This window comes from Dysidea avara, chromosome 6, assembly GCF_963678975.1.
Source record: "Dysidea avara chromosome 6, odDysAvar1.4, whole genome shotgun sequence".
NCBI classification, from domain to species: Eukaryota; Metazoa; Porifera; class Demospongiae; order Dictyoceratida; family Dysideidae; genus Dysidea; species Dysidea avara.
Window position 1 is genome coordinate 38,258,261 of NC_089277.1, and position 23,887 is coordinate 38,282,147.

At 36.9% G+C, this 23,887-nt stretch overlaps 1 protein-coding gene across 2 annotated transcripts in view; it reads right to left on the reverse strand.

Moving 5' to 3' along the window:
• Window positions 1-424: 424 nt before the first annotated feature.
• Window positions 425-23,887, reverse strand: part of LOC136258670 (uncharacterized) — a 39,569-nt gene continuing 16,106 nt past the window's right edge. For both annotated transcript variants that reach the window (XM_066052013.1, XM_066052012.1), the window contains 12 exons: window positions 14,633-14,800; window positions 12,968-13,142; window positions 9,087-9,188; window positions 8,947-9,035; window positions 8,829-8,885; window positions 8,627-8,775; window positions 8,439-8,574; window positions 8,237-8,371; window positions 5,910-6,065; window positions 5,718-5,864; window positions 5,488-5,669; window positions 425-763 (listed from right to left, as the gene is read on the reverse strand). In XM_066052013.1, coding sequence (XP_065908085.1) covers window positions 607-763; window positions 5,488-5,669; window positions 5,718-5,864; window positions 5,910-6,065; window positions 8,237-8,371; window positions 8,439-8,574; window positions 8,627-8,775; window positions 8,829-8,885; window positions 8,947-9,035; window positions 9,087-9,188; window positions 12,968-13,142; window positions 14,633-14,800 — 1,653 coding nt within the window. In that variant the 3' untranslated portion in view covers window positions 425-606. The remainder of the gene's footprint in view (window positions 764-5,487; window positions 5,670-5,717; window positions 5,865-5,909; window positions 6,066-8,236; window positions 8,372-8,438; window positions 8,575-8,626; window positions 8,776-8,828; window positions 8,886-8,946; window positions 9,036-9,086; window positions 9,189-12,967; window positions 13,143-14,632; window positions 14,801-23,887) is intronic.

The following is a 23,887-nucleotide window of genomic DNA, read 5'->3' on the forward strand; positions in this document are numbered from 1 at the left end:
GTTTGAGTGCTTGACAGCTGTCAACTTTGATTTCAGGTGAGTTGGTGGTAATATCATGCAGTTATCATGATTTATAATTGATTTTGGTCTGACAAGGTGTATAATATTTCTAACAAAAGAAGTATTGCTCTTCCACAGAGGGATTGGGGGATTTGTCCCAAATGCCTTATCTGGATTTGCTATTGAATAATTATTTTGTTTGTTAGAATACTTTTATACCTTTTGCAGACACATTCTATAAAGCACTTTGATCTGAATGCTGCTTAAAAGCACGCCAATTGTTACTGTAACTGTACTACTAGCTATATTGTGAATTATGTAAAGACCACCATTGTTATAATCATGTCTTAAATTCTAACTAATGCACTCCAGCTACAGATAAATTTGAAGAACTTTAGTTATATATAATACTGGGTACTTGCTTATTTTAACCAGGAGTTATTAACATGGTATAGAAAAGTACTGTACGTCCTATACATACATCAAACGTGCATTAAAATACAAATACAGTATGTATACATATACTAATGTAAATTATGTACATGTATATTTAACAGCTATGTATTTGTAGTCAGTATTATCCATAACATAATATAAAGGTATTAGTTATTGGTCTGTCTCATCTTTTTCATGATGCGATGTCAATAATGCAAGTGTCATTTCTTTCATTGCATTGAAGTTGACTAAATAAGAATTTCCTTTAGGACGTGTAATTACTAGAGTAGATTGTTGATCCTTTGAACTAAACTTTGGTATGATTTTCCTAGAAAAATAGCAATGCAAATAAGTTAGCGATATTTTTGTATTGGTCAGGATACCAAACAATTGTTTTCGGTACTTTTTTTCCTGAAATGGCATGACGTATTTCAAATTAATTTTACAAGTGCAATCAGAAAATCTTTCAAAATGTTAAACTGACACTAATTATTTTAGCATCAAGCTGACCAAAGGGTATGAGACATCAACTCAATTCAACCAAGCCAGTCAGTAGTTGAGAAATTACTATACCTATCCACCAGAACTAAACCAGACATTGCTTTTGCAGTGAGTACGGTAGCTATAAGTTTACTGCTAATCAGTAAACTTAGCGAATTAGTATATTAAGTGTATGCCCTAAATAATCTGACAAATTATCCACAAAACAAACTAGACAAAAACTATGTACTAATTATTATTCCACACTACAAAATCATTTTTGTTAATCATAATGTTTTCATGAGTGTCATATATATTTTCTTGTGGTTAGACAAGCACAAGCAAAGCAAAACTCCTTTATACAAAGAAGGGGTTTAAGACTATACATTAATCACAGTAGGCAAAACAATTAAGGAACAACCAGACCAAAGAACAATGAAAACAACTCCAGTGAGTATTCGTTTGTGTAGAGTAGCTAATTCACCTAATATCGGATGGGTTCCAAAATTGGACACAATTACTCAAAAATGACCATACATGGCCGCATTAAAATTAAACTGAAAAATTAAACTAAAAAACAAATAAATAAATAAAAGTAAAAAAGGATATAAAGCTCTAACCCACAGGTATTAATAATTAATTTCAGGCTGAGAAGGAATTATAGATGCCTGCAGGACATGATCATTACAAATCCCATGCTGAGAGAGAGAGAGTAAACCATTTTGCATGTTAGTTATAATGTTTATCTCACATTCCAGACCTCAACGACGGTGCCCTACTAGTATACCACAGTTAGTGGTGCATATAGATGCAGATGCACCACTAACTGTCTAACATTATTGTGCTTTGCGTGGGAGGATCAAAGTGCCACCGCGTGCTGTATTTTCCATATTGCATTAATTAGCTGCATAACCAGAGCTCTCAACTCTCACACATTCTGTGTGAATCTCATGACAGAATAGAAGACAAGCCCACTAACTTCAGATGAAATAAGTCGTATTATATAGTATACTAGCATTGATACCTGCCCTACGTGCAGGATTATTTCACATTTTCACATTAGCAAGCCTAATAATGTGAACATGGGGTTAACTAAACAGCAGAATTGTATGCAATAATTATCAAGACATATGCAAATTATGTGGTGCTGTCCTATCATGCAGGCACTGTAATAACGTGGTCAGCAGTATTTAATATTTAAAGCACTTGTAGCTATAGTGCAAGGAACTGAAGTTTTGAGCAAAATTAACTTAATACACAGGTACACACTTCCTGACTATAATTTAGGCATTAACATCACAAAGAATTGGAGTTACAAAGAGAAGGCGCTTACTGTGCATAGACAAACAAATAGAAAGGCCTGCCTGCACAGGAGGCAGATGAACCATCCAAATTTGACTTCACCTCTCACACTCCAAAGCAGCTTCAAATCTTTACTAGATCACCCTACATCACCATCATGTTGCAAAATATCCCAAATCAAATAGAACAAAAGCACAAAATCTTTCATTTTTGATTCCAGCTGGATGCCCACACAAAGGACCATTTACTACTTAGCTAGATATTATGTAGAGCTATTGTAGTTAAAAAGTACGTACAGTAATAAGCAAATGATTCACTGGGTTCCTGGCACAGGGTTGCTTTCTTTCAAAAATCAGAAAACAAAACACAATTCAAGCTGCCAGAACACAATTAGGTGACCAGCCAAGACAAGAAAAGCCAACTCTTCCTCATGGTGATGTGATAAGGTTGGATGCATGGTCTGGCTATGCTGTTAGTTTGGAAAGGATCTGAGACTTCTCACCATCTGGGTGAAGAACATCAAAATTGTTGTGCATCTTTCCAAGGGGTTCTCTCAATGGTGCCAAAGTCCTTCTGATGCCACACTGGTCACCTAATTTTGTTTAGAATGATGATAAATGATGGTCCAAAACATTTTGTAGTAATAGCAGTTGGTGTTCCTGTGATTTCATACAATGCAGTAAACTAGCAGCTCGCCAGGAGCATGAAATTTTAAAAATAAATTTTGCATCTAGTGAAATACTAAAATCGATATTTCTGTGAAGACAACAATCGTGGCTCCAGTTTCATGGTGGATCTAGCAATGGGATACTACAATGAACATCCCACAATGATAGGGGGATCAATCTGTAAAGGCTGATTTTTCGGATTGTGGACCCTACCATTGGTTTTGCCTGTTTATGGAAAGTAAGAAATCTTTGTTTCACGTTTGCACAGCAAAGAATACATGAGTTACAGGCATTCATTTACGATGCAGTAAAACAACGTTCACCATTATCATTTCTTAGTTGGAATGGCCTTCTTTGCCAACATGGAGGAGTACAGGGAAAGCACTATACCTTGATTGATTTGCAAGTTCATGGTTCACACATTGAATCAAGTCCCATCTTCGTAGCTTGTTTCAATCGTGAGTTACGTATGATTGATTATCTAAGCACCTGTAACTTATTTCCCACATTGTTGCTGTACAAATCAAGTTTATCACTGTTCCAACTGCCAAGCGCTATAACTCCAAGACAATTCAGCATACAAGGCTGAAACTTTGACTGTCCACTCTTTTGTTACTATATATAGATTACAGAGATGCAATAAAATGGAATTTGAGGAATGTGCGAAAACGGCTGGTTTTTGCTCAGCCGGTCACTTATGTAATAGGACAGATGGTTGCGGTATTCGGGATTAATAATGCAAGCATTGTAAACAGGAATGAGTAAAATAGTGCAAGGCGAAGGTGAGTACCATTTCCTTCCTGTTTACAATGCAAGAGCTATTAATCCCAAATTTCTCACTTGTTGACTAGGTCCATGCAACAAGTCTGTACGTGTCTAAGAGATAAATTAATGTAAAGCAACTACAAGTACAAGAGATTTTAAATTTAGGGATCAAAATAGTGAAATAGAGAGGTTACCTACATATACTAGTGGACGTTTAATCTCTACTTCAGTCAATACCCATGATGATTAAATGTCCACTAGTATATCTTCATGTGTGGGCAACCTCACTTGTTTCACTATTTTGTGTTTCTTTGATCCCTAATCCAACTTCAAATTGCTAATTTTTCCTTGTAGTTGTTTGTTTACCTTATTATGACTGTGTGAACCATGCATTCCGCAATGGAAGAAAAAATGGCACCAGGCTTATTGTTTTCATCTGAATGCACTTGCCAACTATTCAACTACTGAAATAGCAAAGCTTCATTTTCAGCTATGTTTAGCCTGTTGCACAGTGATATAATGAAGAACACTACAAGAAGGACCTCAGTAATCAATCCAGTCATGACAAAAAACTATGATCTTCTAATCAAACTACCCCCTACATTAATTGATCTTGATCATTTGTCACTTTTTAAATCTGCAATTGTATTATTCTTTTTTGTCCTTGTACTCCTTGTTTGCTTTTTGTTGCTGGCATTTGTGTTGTTGTTGTTGTTGTATTTAGCTATATACGTAGCTAATATTGAATTGTAAGGTACTGCTGAAAAGCAGTTCATAGAACTGATGCAGTTACCCACTAACCATCAAATGTTAAATTCCTATTTTCCTTGTTTACTTTTTGTAACATTAAGGTTTTTACTGTTGAATTCATTACCTTTGCAACTGCGTTCATCCTGTTTGTAACTGAACTTGTCCTTTTTGCATATCACTTGTCGCTTTTGCAATTGCATTTGTCACCTTGGCAATTGAATTTGACATGCTTGCATGTGTACCTGATGCCATAATGTCCACCAATAGTGAACTACAGCAGCGGTAGGAATCCTTATCAAGCATGTTGTAGACAAATTAAGTACTGACACTACAAGTTGTTGTTAGTCAACAATTGTTTCAATTGCTTCACATAGTGTTCTTTGTTGGCCACATGCTCACTGATTAGTTGTGATGAAATTTCCTGCAAACATGACTAATTCTAATGCAATAGCACCTAATTCTACTACAAGCGCATCAAATTCAATTTCCAAGGCAACAAATTCTAATGCAAAACTGACAAATTCAATAGCAAAAACCACTGTTATGGCTGGTGAATCTGACCATAGCGCATCAAAAGAAACAATGGCACCAGACTTATTGTTTTTGTCTGAACACACACCATTCAATTACCAAATAGTAAAAGTGGCCATTACATTTTATTTTCAATGTATGTTCATTCCAATACACAGCAATACAAATGAACAACACTACGAAAAGGACCTCTGTAACCAATCCAATCACAATGGAAAACTTGGACAATTCCCCACAAATGTAGGGAGGTGCTACTGTGAATAAACACACCTTGCACTGTCAGCAAAGATAAATGGGACACAAAGGAGAATACAGATAGGTCCATGAATCATACATTGTACGTACTGCAGTATGCCAGAAGGTACCTATCAGGCTGAAGCAATGTCAACAAACAGTGAAAAAATCAAGCCTATCCTGTACGATATAGGATATACTTTCGATCTTTATCAAGTATAGTTTAGATAAGATGTTAGGTAACTGCACTATGTCTCTTGAAAGGCTATTCCAATCACTGACCAAGCTGGATACATGTTTGAATTGTATGTGCGCCACTAACCTGCTATTACACAAGTGCAGCCTTTTCACTTTGGTGGCCACTTCCTTACCAACAAGTCCAAACAATATTATTATTGGTAAGAAATAAAATGGGATCAAGACTGCAGCATGTTCACTGATCTGGTCCACTTTACCACACTGGTCAATACAAAAGGAATGATCACTATCAAACACTGCAGTTGTCTGTAACAAACTGGATCATAGACTAGTTAATACTTGTATAGTTATTACCTTGAAATGATCAGTTGATGAGATTATTACCATAAGCAAAATATCTCCCAATAAAACAACCTCTAATATATTAGTCCACAATCCTTGGTATGGTTGAATATACATGTATATTGCCACACTAATCATCACCAGTAACATCACTGGAATCTAGACACAACTAATAAAGTACAGTGGTGTTAACAATAAACATACCAAGTTTCCAGGAAAGGCTGTGATCAAAATAATGAACAGTAATCTTCTTATTAACTCAGTTGGTGCCCACCAGTTATACCGATCAACAAAAGGCTCTTGTAGTAGTTTCTCAAAAGAGATGGTCCATAGTCGTAACCTTAAACAACCTTTGATTGCCTGCAGAACGCAACAGGTAATGTGATGTCTTTACCAAAAAATAAATGAATAAACAGTGGTGATTTATAGAGCTGACATACAGAGGGATGTTACTGTATAGCTGCAGAACTTCATGGGAGTTGGGGATGAAATTTTGTAACTAAAGGCTTAAAACATTGAAAATACTAAACCTGATGATGCCAATCTTTACTGAAACATTAATTTTCTCCAAGGTTTTCAGCAGTAGGGCCAAGATACCCCTTCTGAATAAACATAATACTGGTCACATGCACCGCAAAATTATTTGCTTAATATCAGTTTAGGGGCAGGTCCAGGGTTTGGAAAACCACAGTAGGTAACTACATAAAGCAGGGGGTCTCAAAAAGCTAAAGGCAGGGGGAGTAAATCAAAAGCAGCCCTCCAAAAGCTAAAGGTATTTAATACTGAAATATATGATGTAGAGAAATAGTAGAGTAGTAATAAAAAATTGATTATGCTTTCTAAGTGGTCTGCACTGATCAAGAGTGGCATGTAGGGATCAATAACAGTTATGAGTCTGTTCAGTGTATGAGTGTAAAGTAAATTGTCATTATCACACAAAGGACCAAGTGTATACAGTAGATACTGTGGCAACATAAGTACACCCCATGGCTTGATGCTTATACAAGATTTTATACTCAGCAATAGCTGCATGTGGTGATGGGGTAAAGGGGGAGTACGTGCCATATTTGCCTGCCTCTGGATCCATCACTGTATATTGCTGTAATAATTTTGACTTCATTATATATAGCTACATTGTATATCTCACTATCATTTCACAGCAGTAAGAGTACAATTTGTCAACATGATTGCCACCCACCACTGTATTAATTTAAGCTATGACATAACACTTCTGAGTTCATCCATTTCTCTTAATAATGTTATTAACTGAACATAATATCTATTGAGTGAGTGCCTAACAACATTGCTAGCAACCAATCTAACTTTGGATCTAAGCATTTCTTACCAAAATACAAGTATTCCTTCATGGTTTAGGAAACAGGGTTGGCATTTCTTACTAGGCCATTCACAAATATGGCTGTCCTGAGTGTCGCAAGTGCAACACATTGCTAACGATTCTTGAACTTTTACAACTGCTAATACATCACAAACAACATCATGTCGATATGTCACAGCTTCACAATACGCCTTTCTACAAGGGTATATAAGAGTAGGACACTCTCCTCTGTGTGCATATATGTAATATATAAACCATAGCTACAAGGTGTTATACCCTGAGTCCAAAGTCAGTGGGAATTTACTGGTGATAAACCCTGAGATTAAAAATACATTGAACTTCATACAATGTGTATATTATGTCTCGTAATTAACACCCACACCCACGCACGCACGCACGCACACACACACACAACACACACAACACACACAACACACACACACACACACACACAACACACACAACACACAACACACACCATAGAGCACAAAAGCACACCATACACATGCAAAGTAACATAACTCACACGTATTTAGCAACAGTTTGGCATGACATAACAAGTCACCATATTAACTACGTGATAATCATTTTTTCAATTATATATTTTAATTAGATACAAAGTTATACTGAACAAATGCATAGAAAACTTATTGTCTTGTTCAATAATTCCTGTAGTAAAGAAAAAAAAACAAGTGAAAAGGAAGTCCCAAAGCCAGTTTTGTGGCATGCAATTACAAAATTAATAATTGATATCTAAACCAAAACAGCGAAACTGTAAAATGTGTGGTAAAAAAGTTGTGAAATCAAAAGTGGTGGCAAAGTAATGGTACATGAGTTAATGAAATTTAAATAACAATTTCAGTGAATTTTGTTCTGAATCCTAGTGAAACTTGGGAGGCAACACAAGTTCACTTGAATTGTCATTATTAAATTTTTTCATTAAAGTACCATCACAGCCATTCTTGGCCACCACTTTTGATTTCACAACTTTTTTCACTCTGGCCTTTTTGGGGACCACACCATTTTTTACAGATTGGCTGTTTTCGTATTTATCACTTTTTACAGGTAGCTACATTATACATGGCTGCATTGTTTTTACAGTCAACCTTACTGCGCATTGCGTCGTCTTACTCAACAGTACTTTGATAACTGAACAAAAATGTACACAGCTAATTATAGTAACATAGTTTCTCACTTTAACTTTTCCCATTACAACCACCACCAGAGCTATTATTAGTAGTGTACACACTATCAGTACTAATATGGCAAATGTTGCTAGGCCAGCATGACCTCCTGAGAAGCACTCCACTGTACCATCTACAAACCATTTCTACATGAGAAATGAATAAAATGTATATATGAAAAGAAAAACACAAATTAATACTACAAAACCTTACCCTAGATCTGTGTCCATCACTATCCCTTAATATGGGACAGTTCAGTATAGACACTGAAGTGTTCACTACATCAGTGAAAAATAATAATATCAGTAGCCACACTCCACTCCATGATATGGAAATGTATAGGAACTTCCTGTGTAGTAATTGATACATCTTTTGCGTACTTTATGGCACATATTATGTACCTGTTGAGTACCCATATACAGCAGTAAATGATGGAGAACAACAGAACTGGAATATACCGGAGACTATAGGATACTAGTGCAGTCATTCCAGGATAGATACAAAAGTCATAAGGGAAGTAGAGACTGGCAGCACTGCTAATGTAGTGGAGCTATAGGAAATGTAACAGTACAAATAGTACCCATTAACTAGCTAGTCACTTACATATGGTTGAACAGCACTGAATGTGACTGGAAAGTATTGTGCAATATATGGAGTGATCTGGGAATAAAATTATTATCATATAATATCTATACAGTACATTTATTACTGTTTTATTTACCTGTACATAGAACACTACTGGATATAGCCAACTGAAAATGGTTACAGATGATAGTAGGATTACTGTTATCACAATGATATCCACAACAACTACAAGAACAATAACACAATTGATACAGTAATGGTAACAAGTGGACTAACCTAAACCAAAGATGAGAGCAATACTGCCATGTCCACAGGATACACACTTGTTAAGTAGAACACTAACTCCCTTGTTGCCACGACACTTGCCACACAAGTAACCTTCAAGATTGTTATGAATTAACAATTATATACTTATATGTAATAGTTGCACCACGGACATGAGGGCTTTGCCTGATATGTATTCCCGACTGCCCAAGGGCTGCAAACCTGAGGGCAGAAGGCATACATATCAGGCAAAGCCTGAATGCCCCGTGTTACAGCTAATCCCCCCCAAAACACCTTTACTGTAAAAAAAGGCGTGTCCAAGAAACTACAAGTATCTGTAACCCCATGTAAAAACAGATGAGCTGTAGATATAAAGCAAAAATAAACATGTAAAGACCAATTTTCAAGTTATTCCATCAAGCGAATTACCCTGTAGGCATGACAATAAATTGCTTTTGAAATTATTTACCAAAATTGCACATAATTCCGTTATTCTTAGTTTGATCTGTATGAAACTTGAGTTGTAAATGTGCTGCATTATGCTCTTACTATCCACTAAATTTGAGGTCAATCAACTAAAGCACACAGGAGTTATTGCAATTTTTCTACACTGTGCAAAAAGAAAATTTATGGAGGGAAAATAAGATGAACTTTGAAGGCGCATATCTCAGTAATGGCTGGGTAGATTCAGCTCAAATTTAAAATGTGAATTAAGAGATGCCCTACCCTGAGGGAGTTTCTGCAGCAAAATTGGTTAATTTCTCTTCAGGCACTATTGAGCTACAGATGTGTTTTCTTAGTTCGTGTAAAATAAACACTTGTCTGTTGCACATCCACACTAGCTGTACTTGGCGGCACGATACACTTTCGTGTGTCCTGATACCTAATCACTATAAGTACTATGTCCACTATTCACACCTTATGACATGGTAGATCACGTATCCCTTCAATTATCAGTCCACAGAGCAATTCATCAATACATACAGATTAACTTACTATGTAATACTCAACAATCATTTTTACATCATTATTTATTCAACTCATACAGTGGAACTTCAGTTATCTGAACACTTGGAACCAGGGGTGGTCCATAAGTCTGAAAAGTTCATATCTCTGAAACTGTATATAAATAACTTAAAACAGCATAAAGAAGTATCAGTATTTCAACTACTCTAATAGAACAGTCACTACTCTAACAGAGCAGTTATTTCTGCAGTTCGGTTAACCAACAATCCTGATAAGTGGGGTCTGATAACTAAGGTTCCACTGTACATCTAATTCACAGCTGTGAAAAAAGGTCCGGACTTCTTAAAATAGGCTAACAAGAAAAGGATGTGATGCCAAAGGTGGCAGCCAAGAAATTGTTGCAATGAAATCAATATTATGTCAGTTACTTTGCAATGTATCATTGCAGTAATTTTTTGGCTGCCACCTTTTTTTATACTAGCCTATTTTTGGCAGGCTGCACCTTTTTCACAGCTGAACTGCTTTAGATTATACAACATTGTTTTATTTTTGTATTTTTAAATAGCTATGCTGGCTTTTTTTCCTTACAGGTAAACAAAAGAGCAAAAATTTAAAAGACATTAGTACCTACTATTATTTTTATTTACATGTAGCCAGCAGCCGAATGTCACATCTACGTATAAAGGGATCTCGAAATGCACTTGGTACATGCATGCATGGTTGGTTTTTGCAATATAGAATAGATTTCCATTGCATTACTGAAGATTTGTTGGGTATGCAAGAAAATTCAACTAGTTTGCAAAAGCGGTTTAGCCAGTAGGTGTGACAACAAATCGTAGCAAAGCCAACTACTCTATTAGAGTGCATAATAATTTATTATGTTTGATGTGTAGCTTGACTATATAGTACAAAAAATAGTAGTACGCACATTGTTTTCTGAACTCTTCTCGTCTTTTTGATACAATGCACATACAATGCTCCTCAACAATTTAGATTTCCATGGATAGACCTATGGAAATATATATATATATATATATATATATACTGGTGCAGTAAACTAGAACTTCCTGTTATTAGGTAAAGATGAGCAACTGATAGCAGTATTAGAATGGCTAGGTATACAGATAGGAAGGTCTCTGGTTCAAACCCTGAACAGTTTTTTGACGTTTTCATGCACGTCTTTTTTTACCTCATGGTGACTGTTCTTATGAAGCATCTTGATTGTGCTTGTTTCTCATGTTTGGCTTTTGCTTTACATCTCCTTAGCTAATACCCTCATGCCTTCAAATCGCAACGGTCCATTCTATGATGGTTAACATATCAGCATACCCATTGCTTCTCTTGGTGGTTTATCCTGCAGGTATGACAAAAATCGCACTTGCAATTTCTCGTAATTTTGCTCCTCTTCTATCAATCTGTACACAAATTGGAAGTTGAAAGCACTATAATATGCTTTTTATACCTACCAAATTTGAAAGAATACAGTATAATTTTAAGGCATGCACAAACTACGTATGGCGATTTTTGTCACAAAAAGTACATTTTAGAAGAAAAATATGAGAAAAACTTTAAAGGCATGTATGTATCACAAAGACGGCTGGACCGATTTAGCTAAACTTGCCATGGAAGCTGTCCCACCCTGAGGGATGCTTCACAGAAAAAAAAAGATTACTTCTGTTAGCTGTTACCAAGGTACAATTGAGTGATAATTGCATTTTCTTGGTAAAATACAAATTTGTCTGTTGCACACCCAAACACATTGGCTTTCCTTGGCTGCATGACACAGCATCCTGGTGTTTATTAAAATATATTTGAGTGTATATGCACGGTAACTGTAGAAATAGCTATACAGTAGATCATCGCTCTTTTGACTGCAGTAAGTCCATTGTTTAGGTGGCTAGTCCATTATGAAAATCCTGGCTACACACAAACCCTGTCTTCAATCACTACTAGATTGTAGGTTCAATTTGTTTTGCTATACCAGCCTACCAATTGTAGACTATTTCCACTCACCACTTGCTTAACAGTTTATATGATCTCAAGAGTGCAAGAAAAGTTTAAAAATGCTTGACAGTTTGGTTTCAAGAGCATAATATATCACTCAACGCTCAAACTTTTCTTTCAAGTGTTGAGTGCAGGCATGCGAGATGCGAGTGATGAGTAATATGCAAGTACGACCTTGCTTTTCAGTGGTACTGTACATGAGTTATTATGTATATAGCATGAAAACAGACTGTAAGATATGTGATTGAGTATGGGAAAACCAGTCTTATCACAAATGACAACAGATTGTATTTTTCACCAAGAACACAAAATTACATGAATAAACTATCAAATTTCCTTATCAAAATCAACTAGACTTGCATGGCTGACTTTTGGTGGCTGCTTTTTCCAAGCACAGTGGCAATCTGTATAGCGGTCTGGGCCCCTAATGGAACTGTGGCCGGTCTGGGAATGGCTGTACAGTACTGTGGAGTTTAATAAATGCCTGTGCTGTAAATATCCTTTCATTTAAGCTAATTTTGAGACCTGATTAGCCCACAACTTCATCCCTACAACTTCCTCTTTAAGATTTTAAACAGCCTCTTGTCCTCCTCCAGGCCCCTGCCTCCCACCTCTTCTGGAGCGTGCCTAATACAGTCAACCTCAGTTAAAAATCTATCTAAAGTGGCAGGAAATGTAGCTGTTAACTACTTGTACAGTGGATGCTCTGGAAGGTATGGAATTGGTATAAAATGTGTGAAAATTTGGTGCACATAGCTCCAACCATTGGCAAGCTACAACATACTAAATATTTAACCCACATTTCTTGATACTTTTAAATAGGTGAAAAGACTGGTTTTCCCAGATTGAGTCACATATGCAATCACCTTAAACATATATGCACCAGAAATTGGTTGAAGACTTCACACACAATTACTAGTCACCTTGTCTATCACAGACACACTGGAGATCATCATTATCATAATAATATACACTGTTACATATATTACCACCATCATCCTCCCTACTACACTGACAGTAACCAGGTGGACACTGGTAATACTCTATCATCCCATTCAGTGACTCCCCAGTATTGATATTAATGGCCCATAATCCTTCCTGTAGTGTATAATGTTACGTCAGCCCTGTTCTTGTTCAAAGCCAGTGCCCATAAGCATTACAGGTGCCTTAAAAGTGCTAATGGGTCTCATGCATTACAGAATTAGCAATTCAAATAGTAAGCGAAATTGCATCTTAGTGTAATATTCTTGACAAGGCTTGCCATTGTCAATGCAGTAAATAATATCCTTGCCATTCAAAGGTAAGGTTCTTTGATTTAATTACGTATATGTGAGTGACTTAGTTTTGTGTAGGTATCCATCCATTATGCTTTTCTTCTCTTATTCTTAGCCTATTATGCTGATTATTTTGTCAAAAGTTTTGTATTTTGTTTAAAATTTATTAACGTAGTACACAAAGGACTAAGTGAGGTGACTGTTCTGTTAGAGTAAATGGCATTAGTAACTGCTCTATTAGAGCACCTCAACTTCCACTGATATCTCATTGTACAGAGGCACGGAATTGTACATGTTTTTGAGTGATCATTGTGATAATTTGGTGAGTATACTCATTATAGGCTTGAGCCAATTATGCTTTGAAAATAGCCTATTATGCTGTTGAGTAGTGGTCAAAAATCCAGCCTATTATGCTTAAAATTATGTTTTATGCTGTAGAGTTAGCTGTTTCATTAGACTATATCAACCTTCCCTAACTGCTGTATCAGAGTGAGTGACTGCTCTATTAGAGTACCTCAATCTTATTGCCGCGAAGTGTGAACAATCAGCCAAGAAACAATAAAAATAATAACATTGCAAATTTTCTTGATGTGAAATGCAGTATTAAGGTATGGTGTGTTCATGGTTTGCTGTATTTTTGTTTTGGCACACGCATTGCACTAAAAATCTTGAAAATTGTCCTATTATGCTGGCATAACGGTTGATGCTTTTATTAGCCAATTTTGCTCCAAATTATTCCGGCACAATTGGTGCAAGCCTAATACTCATTTAGAACTTAACACTGAAATTAAATTAAGTGAGCTGAACAGTCATGACACTAGTGGCTCACTGGTTATTGGTTTGATACTTAGTCCTGGGTTTGAACCCTTGTCATTTTATTGTTCTGTTAGAGAATCTCAGCTACACAATTCTAGATCTGCACTTGTTTGGTTTTTGCTTTATAACTTCATACCTAGTAATCTGATTCTCTCTAACTACAAAAGATTTACATTCCAAGGATGTAATGTGTGCACATACCTTATTCCCCAAACATTGCTATGACAGAATATCAATCTATTTACATAAATAAACTTATTTAATTTTCACATGGTGGAACATGGTGTTTAGAAAAAAAAGACCAGAAATGGTCCAAGGGGACAGTAAAAGTGTTTAAGTAATGTATACACCTCTATACTTTAGACAAGTGTTTAATAGAATCTACATCTATGTACAACTTTTCTTATACACTCATTGTAGTTTCATTTACAATTTCAATTACAGGCATGTACCAAGAAGTTTTAAACAGTTATCACATAACATACATCCAGCATGTACCTGTAGTACCAGTCTCCTCTCATTTGGTGCACAATTAACAATATTCACATCATGGTCTTTGTGACATATACACTCATATCTCTTCATGTCACCCACTGACATCAATGCCTGGATTGAATGACCAGCAGGACAGGTAGTGACTGTTAGGTTGAAGTAAGAAGATTTATCCTAGAGTAACACAGTAAATACAATATAAAAACTATTTCTTTAAGTCCAGGTTCATATTTGAGCCATTGCTTCAGCATATCTTTCACATATTTGAGGCCATGCACTTGCAACAGTTAGTAGTTAAGTCAGTCATAAACGGCCTTTCAATTCTACAATATAATAAGCCATGAATGATTAAATGTCCACTAGTACAACTACTTACTACAGATGACCTCCCTTTTTCATAGCTTTTATTTCTACTCAAAAGTGAAATATAATTTCTTCACACTTGTTTGTTAACATTGTTGTAATAGTATAATTGTCACTGCAAACAAGTGCATACTACAACAAAGGAAAGCAGTGACTACATGTGAGCTTCACTTTAGTTACAATGTGGCTATATATCCCACTTAGTTTTCAGCTGTTCCACATAAAGCCATTAAAAACAAAGAACAGATAGAGAAAGTGCCTCTGCAATCAATACACTCACTTTGGTAATACAATAGAAGCCATAACACATTAACCTGTGAGTCAACACCTAATAGTATGTTTGGCTGTAGGAGTCAGTTGGTCGGTCCGTCGGTCGGTCGGTCTGTACGTCAGTCCATCAATCGGTCCATCGGTTGGTCAGTCTGTCAGTCAGTCAGTCAGTTACTGATGAGTCAGTCAGAACAGTTAAGCAGTTAGCAAAAAAATAAAAGAAATCTAAATTTGTAAGCATTTGGGATTACTTTGAAGGCACTTTTGGGCTTTTATGCTTAATCAATACTGTCAAGCTGTCATGAAGCAATAGTAAGGGTGGTATTTTGGGTGAATGAGTGACATTTTAGGGCAGGAAAGTACAAAACCTTTATGATCCCTACCATACAGTACTATCTTACCTATGATAGCCAGCTGTTGTGAACCGTACATAAAGTCAGGGATCTATCTACTTTGCTTTCTTTCTTTCTTCCTATTTTTCTTTCCAGTATTATTTGCCTATTTGATCATTATTTTGTCAGAAGTATTCCATATAATCATTACCGTACAGTGTAATGTAGTACATGCAGGAATAAGTGTTTATAATATTCTATGATGACTGTACTATTAGAGTAAAACGCCATGCTTCATCATAAAATTCTAAAGCAAACACAGGATCATGCAAGCCATGGCTCAATTGATGTCTTTTGCCATATTTTTATGTCAATTTTCAAGCACAGTGTACCAGTGAATTTTGCTTGAGTTTTGTCCTGTTATCCCAATATTTCTAATAAGAGATTCTCAAGGAACAATACTACAGTACTAGGTATTGATTTACAGGTAGAGTTTCAATAGCTTCTACACTATACAATGTTAAACGACTCACAATTAAAACGTGTGATTGATAAAAGATGCTCATTATTCTCTTTGTGCAAGGCTTGAGCAGTACACTGTAAAACATTAAGTAAAAAGACTGCTTGTTCACCAGTAACAATGCACAAGAAGTGTGTCAGCTCCTACCCTTTATTTCTTCATTATTAGATAATCTACCATATTTCAATGGAGGCTGTAACATGGAAACTAATACCATTAGGTGGTCACAACATAATATTGAAACCTAAATAACTTGCTGGAGAAACTAAAACTTGGAGTTATTGCAGCCACGCCTCCCATTTTAGTCTCAGACGTGCTAGAAAGAAATTTCACGCCGCTTAGTTTGATGGAAGGAAAGCTCAGATCCATATGAAACTTGCGCTGTGCATGAAGTGATAACCAAATATATTGCTGTATAGTGAAGGTTTGTGGGCTTTCCTTTTGTTGATTGCTGGGTTGCTCCGAATCCAAAAATACGTGATTTTCGGCCGATTTTCAGCAAAGAGTAGCTCCGCACCAAATCCACAGTAGCAAATCGATTTATTTCTGCTGTGGGTTATAATCAGGTATAGACCTGGACTATATATGCCAAGTATGGGAAGGAACCCATGCTTCATTCGGAGAGCATGCAATTTTTCATGATTTCCAGCACAAAACAATCGCGATTCCCGTCGTATGGTAAAAGATAAATAATTTTTATTGGTACGTATAGAAAAATACTTTGATATGCCCTACAGGTTGAAATGATAGGGGAGTAATTTCGTGATTATTGAATTTTTCATTGCGGACCCTAGCTAATACAGTGGAACCTGTGTTACGGTCACCTGGATTAAGCGGTCACCTCTGCATAATGGCCATGGACACGAGGTCCCAAATATTTTCCCATACAAATGTATGCATTGTTGTCTGCATTAAGCGGTCACCTGTCTAACACGTATAACGGCCAACCAAGAATTCGCTTATGAATCACTGTATACATAACTTTCTCCTTCATATAGTGGTCGCTACCTTTTATGGTGGCTTGTTAAGCCAACTGTCTGGCACCAAGGCACCACTTCAAATAATGCACAATTATCACACTTCCTGCCTTTCAATGAATGCTATATAATCTATCAGGCTTCATTGCTTAAACGTATTCAATAGCTATAACCGACATTCATAACAAGCTCACCTTGTCCTTTCTGTACTAAAATATTACTGCATTGCGGTTGGCACAAGCCTCTTAATAATAATCACTTATTTATAACGGCCATAGCCACTAAAATGCTGCTGACCACCTTATACAGGTTTTCTCTATAACAGCCACCTGTATATAAAGGCCAGATATATCTGGTCCCAAGGTGACGAAGTAGTACATAACTCCAGCATATAATATACGTTGCTTTATTTATTTATACAATAAAACTTTATTGCCAGGTATATACGTACCTGGGATTTATAAATCTATGGTGAATGTTACCTATACAATAATTACATGTTGTGAGTATCTGATGTGTTGCAATGTTCCTACAGGTACACCAGTAGTAATGCATGCCCAAATGTAATTGTTGGATACATAAAAATTGTGGCTTTTGATTGTGGTTTATAATTCTTCTCTTCATCAACTCGACTTTTATCTACTTTAAGAGTACAGTCTGCAAAAGGAACCAGAATTTCATTTGAGTCTAGTATCAGCACCAGTTTTATCGCAACAGCCGGCCTTTGTCTCTCGCACCAAGAATATCAAGTTGTGGTACCATGGTGAGTAAATATTGGTACCTGTCAAGGCAAGCTTATCATAATACATTACATTTCTTCTCTGTTCCCTATGAACAGTTGCTACAGTTGGCCAGCGTAACTGGATTTCTAACATAGAGGAGAATGACAAGACCCAATCAGAACAGACTCCCGAGCTACAACAGAAAACGACCAGATGATTCACCAGATGCCAAAAGCTATGTTTTAAGTAAGGGTGATGATACCTGCCAACACTGTGGTAAGAAACATACTGTTGTTTGTCAGTGTGACCTATGTGGATTGTGGGTACATGCAATATGCGAAGGGATAGATAAAGAGCACTATAAACTACTCACACAGGTGATAAACTTGATACCAAATGTAATGTATTATCGTCAAGCAAACAACTGTTTCACTCGCTTAACATACTAAGTGAGTACTAGTACCCTTGGAATTCTCAGTGTGTGGAGTCTCCTATCACCTCCCTTCCTCCCGAAGAAGTTACCTTGTAGATCGTTCAGCTACAAACAATTCATCCTGTAGAGAGAGAAGCTAGAAGAAGTCACCTTGTAGAGTGTTCAGTTACAAAGAAACCACCATGGAGAGTTCTGTAATAAATATACGTAGTATATATATATATATAATTTGTACATTTACTGATAAAATCAGAAATATTTAAAGTACATCTGCTTCATCTTTTCTTCTTCCTGTGGTAAAGAAAAAAAGATATGTTTAAAAAGTCCCCAAGCTGGCTGTAGGCCGGCTTTGGGTTATACAAATACAAAAAGAAGTGAAATCTAATCCAAAACAGCCAAGCTGTAAAAAAAGAGTGCGACCCTCAAAAAGGCTATGGTGAAAAAAGATGTGAAATCCAAGGTGGCGGCCAAGAAATGGCTGTGATGGTAGCTTAATGGTAAAAATGTTAATAACAACAATTCAGGTGAATTTTGTACCTTGGATTAGAGATTAGATTATAATATCTGGAGAATGTTTGTATAAAAGACCTTCTAAATTAGCTATTTTTTTCTTGACTTCTAATGCTTCAGCAATTTACACAGATTACGCTTAATTTATTTCTGGAAATTGTTTGTGTTTTTTGAAAATCATTTTGTGTAGGGGTAGTATGTACTGAATCTAGTCATGTGTGAGCATTGCTCCTCTGTTTGCAGATTATTTTACCATTTCTAATAATTAAGTTTGTTTCACCGTGGCCCTTTCTTCTTTTGAGTTCACCACAAAGGATCTTGTTTGCTTGTATTTTTTTTATTGTAAAATCAGGAGAAACAAAATGTCTTTCCATACAGAAATCTGCCTCAATTTTGCAGCATTATGTAGGATTTGTCTTTTAGCTTCTTTGTCATTGACTGTTACCAAGATCAAGCATGCTTGATCTTGGACACGCCTCCCTTGCCTTATTATTTTCTTGATTTGTGTCCTTTTGAGCCCAAATTCTTTGTAAAACAGGTCAGAAATTTTTGCAGTATCCTTGTTACTCTGTTCGGACTTTTCTTGCTTTGATGATTCAGGCACATTTCTAATAATCAAGTTGCATCTTCGTCTTTGTCTATCCATGTATTCATTTATGGTCTCTCCTGGATCTGATGTCACTGGATGAGCTGTGATTTGAGTACCTTTGCCACTTAAAACTACTTCAGACTTACTTTCCATGTTTTTGGAGGCCAATTACTCTGCCAGTGCTGAGGTAATTGCTTGGTGATGCTCAGTCAGTGTACTGTGCAGACTTCCGACAACTTTGACTCTATAGCCTGAAGCCTGTGCTCTAGTTCCTGAGCACATGTTTCACTTTGGACCTGTGATGTGTTGTTATTATTGTTGTTAGTGTCTGCAGTGAACAGCTTGTTGTTAAAAATTAGTTCCTTATAATGGTATTTGTTGCATACCAGCAAACTAAAGTTAAATAGTAGTGAGACTGTATATATATGTAGTTGTCTAACTGGTTGCATCATGCCATTTGTATTCATTGCAGACTCATGCCATGCACATGCTAGGAACTAGAATACCGCAGAGATCACAAATGGCTTCTGGGATGGGGAATGTGTCAGCAGCAAATGAATATAATTACACAGCATGCATAACTTAACAAATCTAATTATACCTTAGTTGTGCTCCAGATGATTCTAAAACTTTCTTCCACAGAATATAAAAGCCATGGTGATAGTGGGAAGGCTGCATTTGACTAAACAGCAATCTACCTTGAGCTGGCTTATCTCTCTATTATCCCATCCACCCCCCCCCCCCCCCCTCAGACTAGGAGGAATTGATGTGTACCACTGTATAAGACTCTTTCACCCCCTTTAATCCATTACCTCTTTTCATTTCTCAAACATAATATCGGTAGCTGAGGATTGAGGGTGTTTTACTGCCTTAGATATTATGATAACTTCTGTGCTTACATATTACACTTCAGCCTTATATCCTACAAGTACTCGGTTGTCACTGAAATTCTTCTAGCTATGGTGTTTGCTGCTGCAATAAGTAATGTGTGTGCTGCTGTTATGTAATGTGTGTGCTAGTGCAATGACTCACTGCTGTGATAGGCAATAATCTATGTTTGCTGCTGCAATAATGGATGTGCTCTTTGCTATGGCAATAAGTAATGTGTGTTGGCTGCTGCAATAAGCAATGTGTGTTGGCTGCTGCAATAAGCAATGTGTGTGGTAATGTATGTTTTCTGTTGCAATAAGTATTGTGTGTACTACTGCTAGTAGTTATGTGTGTTCACTGCTGTGATCAGTAATGTGCTTCCTTCTGCAATAAGTAATGTGTGTTTGCTACTGGTAATAGTAGTACAGTACTGCTCAAACATAACGTCGCACTCGCCTGCACCGCTTGATTGTGAGTGATTAAAAACTTGTTAATTAAAGGGTGTGGCACCTGTTTTCTTCATGAGTATTCATTCCATTTCATATGGGATGAATACTTGCGAAGGAAATGGGTGCCACACCCTTTAATTAGCAAGTTTTTTAATTACTCGCCATAAGCGAGTGCGATGTTACATTTGAGCAGTACCATACATGTACATGTATGTATTCACTGCTACGATAAGTACTTTGTGTTTGCTACTGCTAGTAGTATTGTCTGTTTGCTTCCGCGATAAGTAATGTGTTTGCTGCTGCTTTAACCCTTAAACCTGCAACTGTTTTATAAAACGCAAGCACTGAAAACGCATAATCCAGTAAACTGGATTGCATGCATGCCTTGTAAAACTAAACTCTATAACACAAAAAACTTAAAGCTATCTAAAAATGACATAGACCATCTTACTCACTATTAAAGTTTGGTTTAAATGGTCCCATACTTCGTCACGTTCATCCAACCCAGAGATACTCGCTTCACTTTGAAAGAGTACAAGAACTATCCCTCCGTCTTCCTTCCACACATAATGATGTACAAAGGGCCATATCTTGGCCATACTTTGTCATATCAACTTTTGCTTGATGTCATTTTACTCCTCACGTGATGGCGATTCAATTGATATATAGGTATCACGTGATAATGTCACGTTTGGACAAGCACAGTGGCGATACGAACGTGGAAGGACTGAAAATGACTCAGCGCATCGTAGTGGGTGAGTTCCTCATTTGTATGTTGAAAGTTTATATACTGGCAGATAGCTTACTCTTTGCCAATTAATAAAATCTGTTTATCGAAGCAATCAGATAAACGCTTCATGAGATATGTTTGTTTGTTACCACCTATGTAGATTGGCAAAAGTATTGTGCGTTTTCAATTCGTTTCTTATCAAATCCAGTTTTCTGGATTATGCGAGTTTAAGGGTTAAGTGATGTGTGTTTGCTACTGCTAGTAGTAATGTGTGTTCACTGCTACAACTTGGGGTTGGAGGGATTTTTTTCCTTACTTTGGCCCCTTCTCTGTTACACCTTATCAGTCAGTAGGTCAAGTCATTAAGTCCTAAGTCCTGAATTAGGTTAGGTAATCCTAAGGCTGCAGCACATGTTGCTGTCAGACCTTCAGTGCTGGTCACTGTAAAGTGCTAATAATAATAAATAATAAATAAGTAATGTGTCTGCTGCTGCAATAAGTGATGTGTCTGCTGCTGCAATAAGTGATGTGTCAGCTGCTGCAATAAGTATAGTGTGCGCTACTGCTATGTGATATGTGCGCTACTGCTAGTAGTAGTGTGTGTTTGCTGCTGTGATCGGTAATGTGTTTGCTGTGTGCTACTGCTAGTAGTAATATGTGTTCGCTGCTGTGATAAGTAATGTTCTTGCTGCTGCAATAAGTAATGTGTGTTTGTGCTACTGCTAGTAGTAATGTTATTCGCTGCTAATGAGAACTCTGTGTGCTACTGCTATGTAATGTGTGTGCTACTGCTAGTAGTAATGTGTCTGCTACTTGCCAGTATTAATGTGTGTTTGCCGCTGCAGTAAGTAATGGGTGTTTGCTGCTTAGTAGCAATATGTGTTCACTGCTGCAATCAGTAATGTGTTTGCTGCTAAGTAATGTGTGTTTGTGCTGCAATAAATAATATGTGTTTGCTGCTGTAAGTGTGTTAGTGTGGCATGCTTATGTACTTTCGCTATTTAAAGTAATATGACATTGCTGCTGCTACTGCTGTTGTGCTACATGAGGCACAAAAACTGCTAAGCTCATTGCTCTATGGAACAACAAATTATTACTTAACTTACAAAAACTAAGGTGTCACCTAATTGAATAGCGTCATCAGATTGAATAACATTTTGTTGCTCATGAGCCATAGCATTGCTTAGAAATTTACTTAACAGTAACATTATGTAAACTAAACGGTTTATGGTTTAATTATGTATGGTAAGTTTTCATAGTTTACTGCATGTAACTACAGCCCATTGACATCCTCAGTTGCCCAGCTTTCATCCAAATCAACGAAATGGCAGAATCTTGTTATCATGTTTGTTTGATCAGTGTGTGGTGCCTTATACTATGTTGTTACGGTTAGCTGATCTCTCTACAGGGTGATTTGTTTGTAGCTGAACTATCTACAAGGTAACTTCTTCTAGCTGCATCTCTCTACAGGGCAATTTGCTTGCATGTAGCTGAATTCTGTACAGGTGATTTGTTCGCAACTGAGCTCTTTACAGAATGGTTTCTTTGTAGCTGAACTATCTACAAGGTAACTTCTTCTAACTGATCTTTCTACAGGGCAATTTGTTTGTGGCTGAATTTTCTACAGGGTGATTTCTTTGCAGCTGACCTCTCTACATGGTGGTTTCTTTGTAGCTGAACTCTCTACAAGGTGACTTCTTCTAGCTGATCTTTCTACACGGTGATTTGTTTGTAGCTGATCTCTCTACAGGGAGATTTGTTTGTAGCTGAACTCTCTACATGATGGTTTCTTTGTAGCTGAACTCTCTACAAGGTAACTTCTTCTAGCTGATCTCTCTACAGGGTGATTCGTTTGTAGCTGAACTCTCTACATGGTGGTTTCTTTGTAGCTGATCTCTATACAGGTTACTTGTTTCTAGCTGATCTCTTGAATTCTCTTCAGGGTGACTGCTCTATTAGGATGACTGCTCTATTAGAGTATCTCGATCTCGCACTTGCTACACCAAGTTGGATTTCATGTTATAACTCCGTGGCTTTACGTCTGATTCTTCTACACCATTGAAGAGCCTTTCTAAGATGATTACTCCATCTATACAACGATTTTCAAAGCATTACCCCAAGCGGTTTATCTGGTAGGCGTGGCAAGCAGTCGTTTTTTATTAGCTAATCTCGATTGCGTAGTTGTTACACACTGTTGGTTTTTTCGTTGTATCTTCCTGGTTTTTAGCTCGATTTCTTTCAAACTACAAAAGGTTTGAGGTTCCATAGTTAACCTATTCACCCACCGAGTTTCAGCTTCTTCCCATACGCGGTTTACCCTGTAGGCGTGACAACATATTGGTGTTATTTTTCGTGAATAATCTCTCATAACTCTTTGCCTGTTTATCGTATTCCTGCCAAAGTTGGTACCGAGATGCGCCATTGTACCCCCTTCTGTGTGCCAAAGTTCAAGGCAATCGGATATGGCGTTCGCGTTTTATAGCAGTTTTTGTAAGT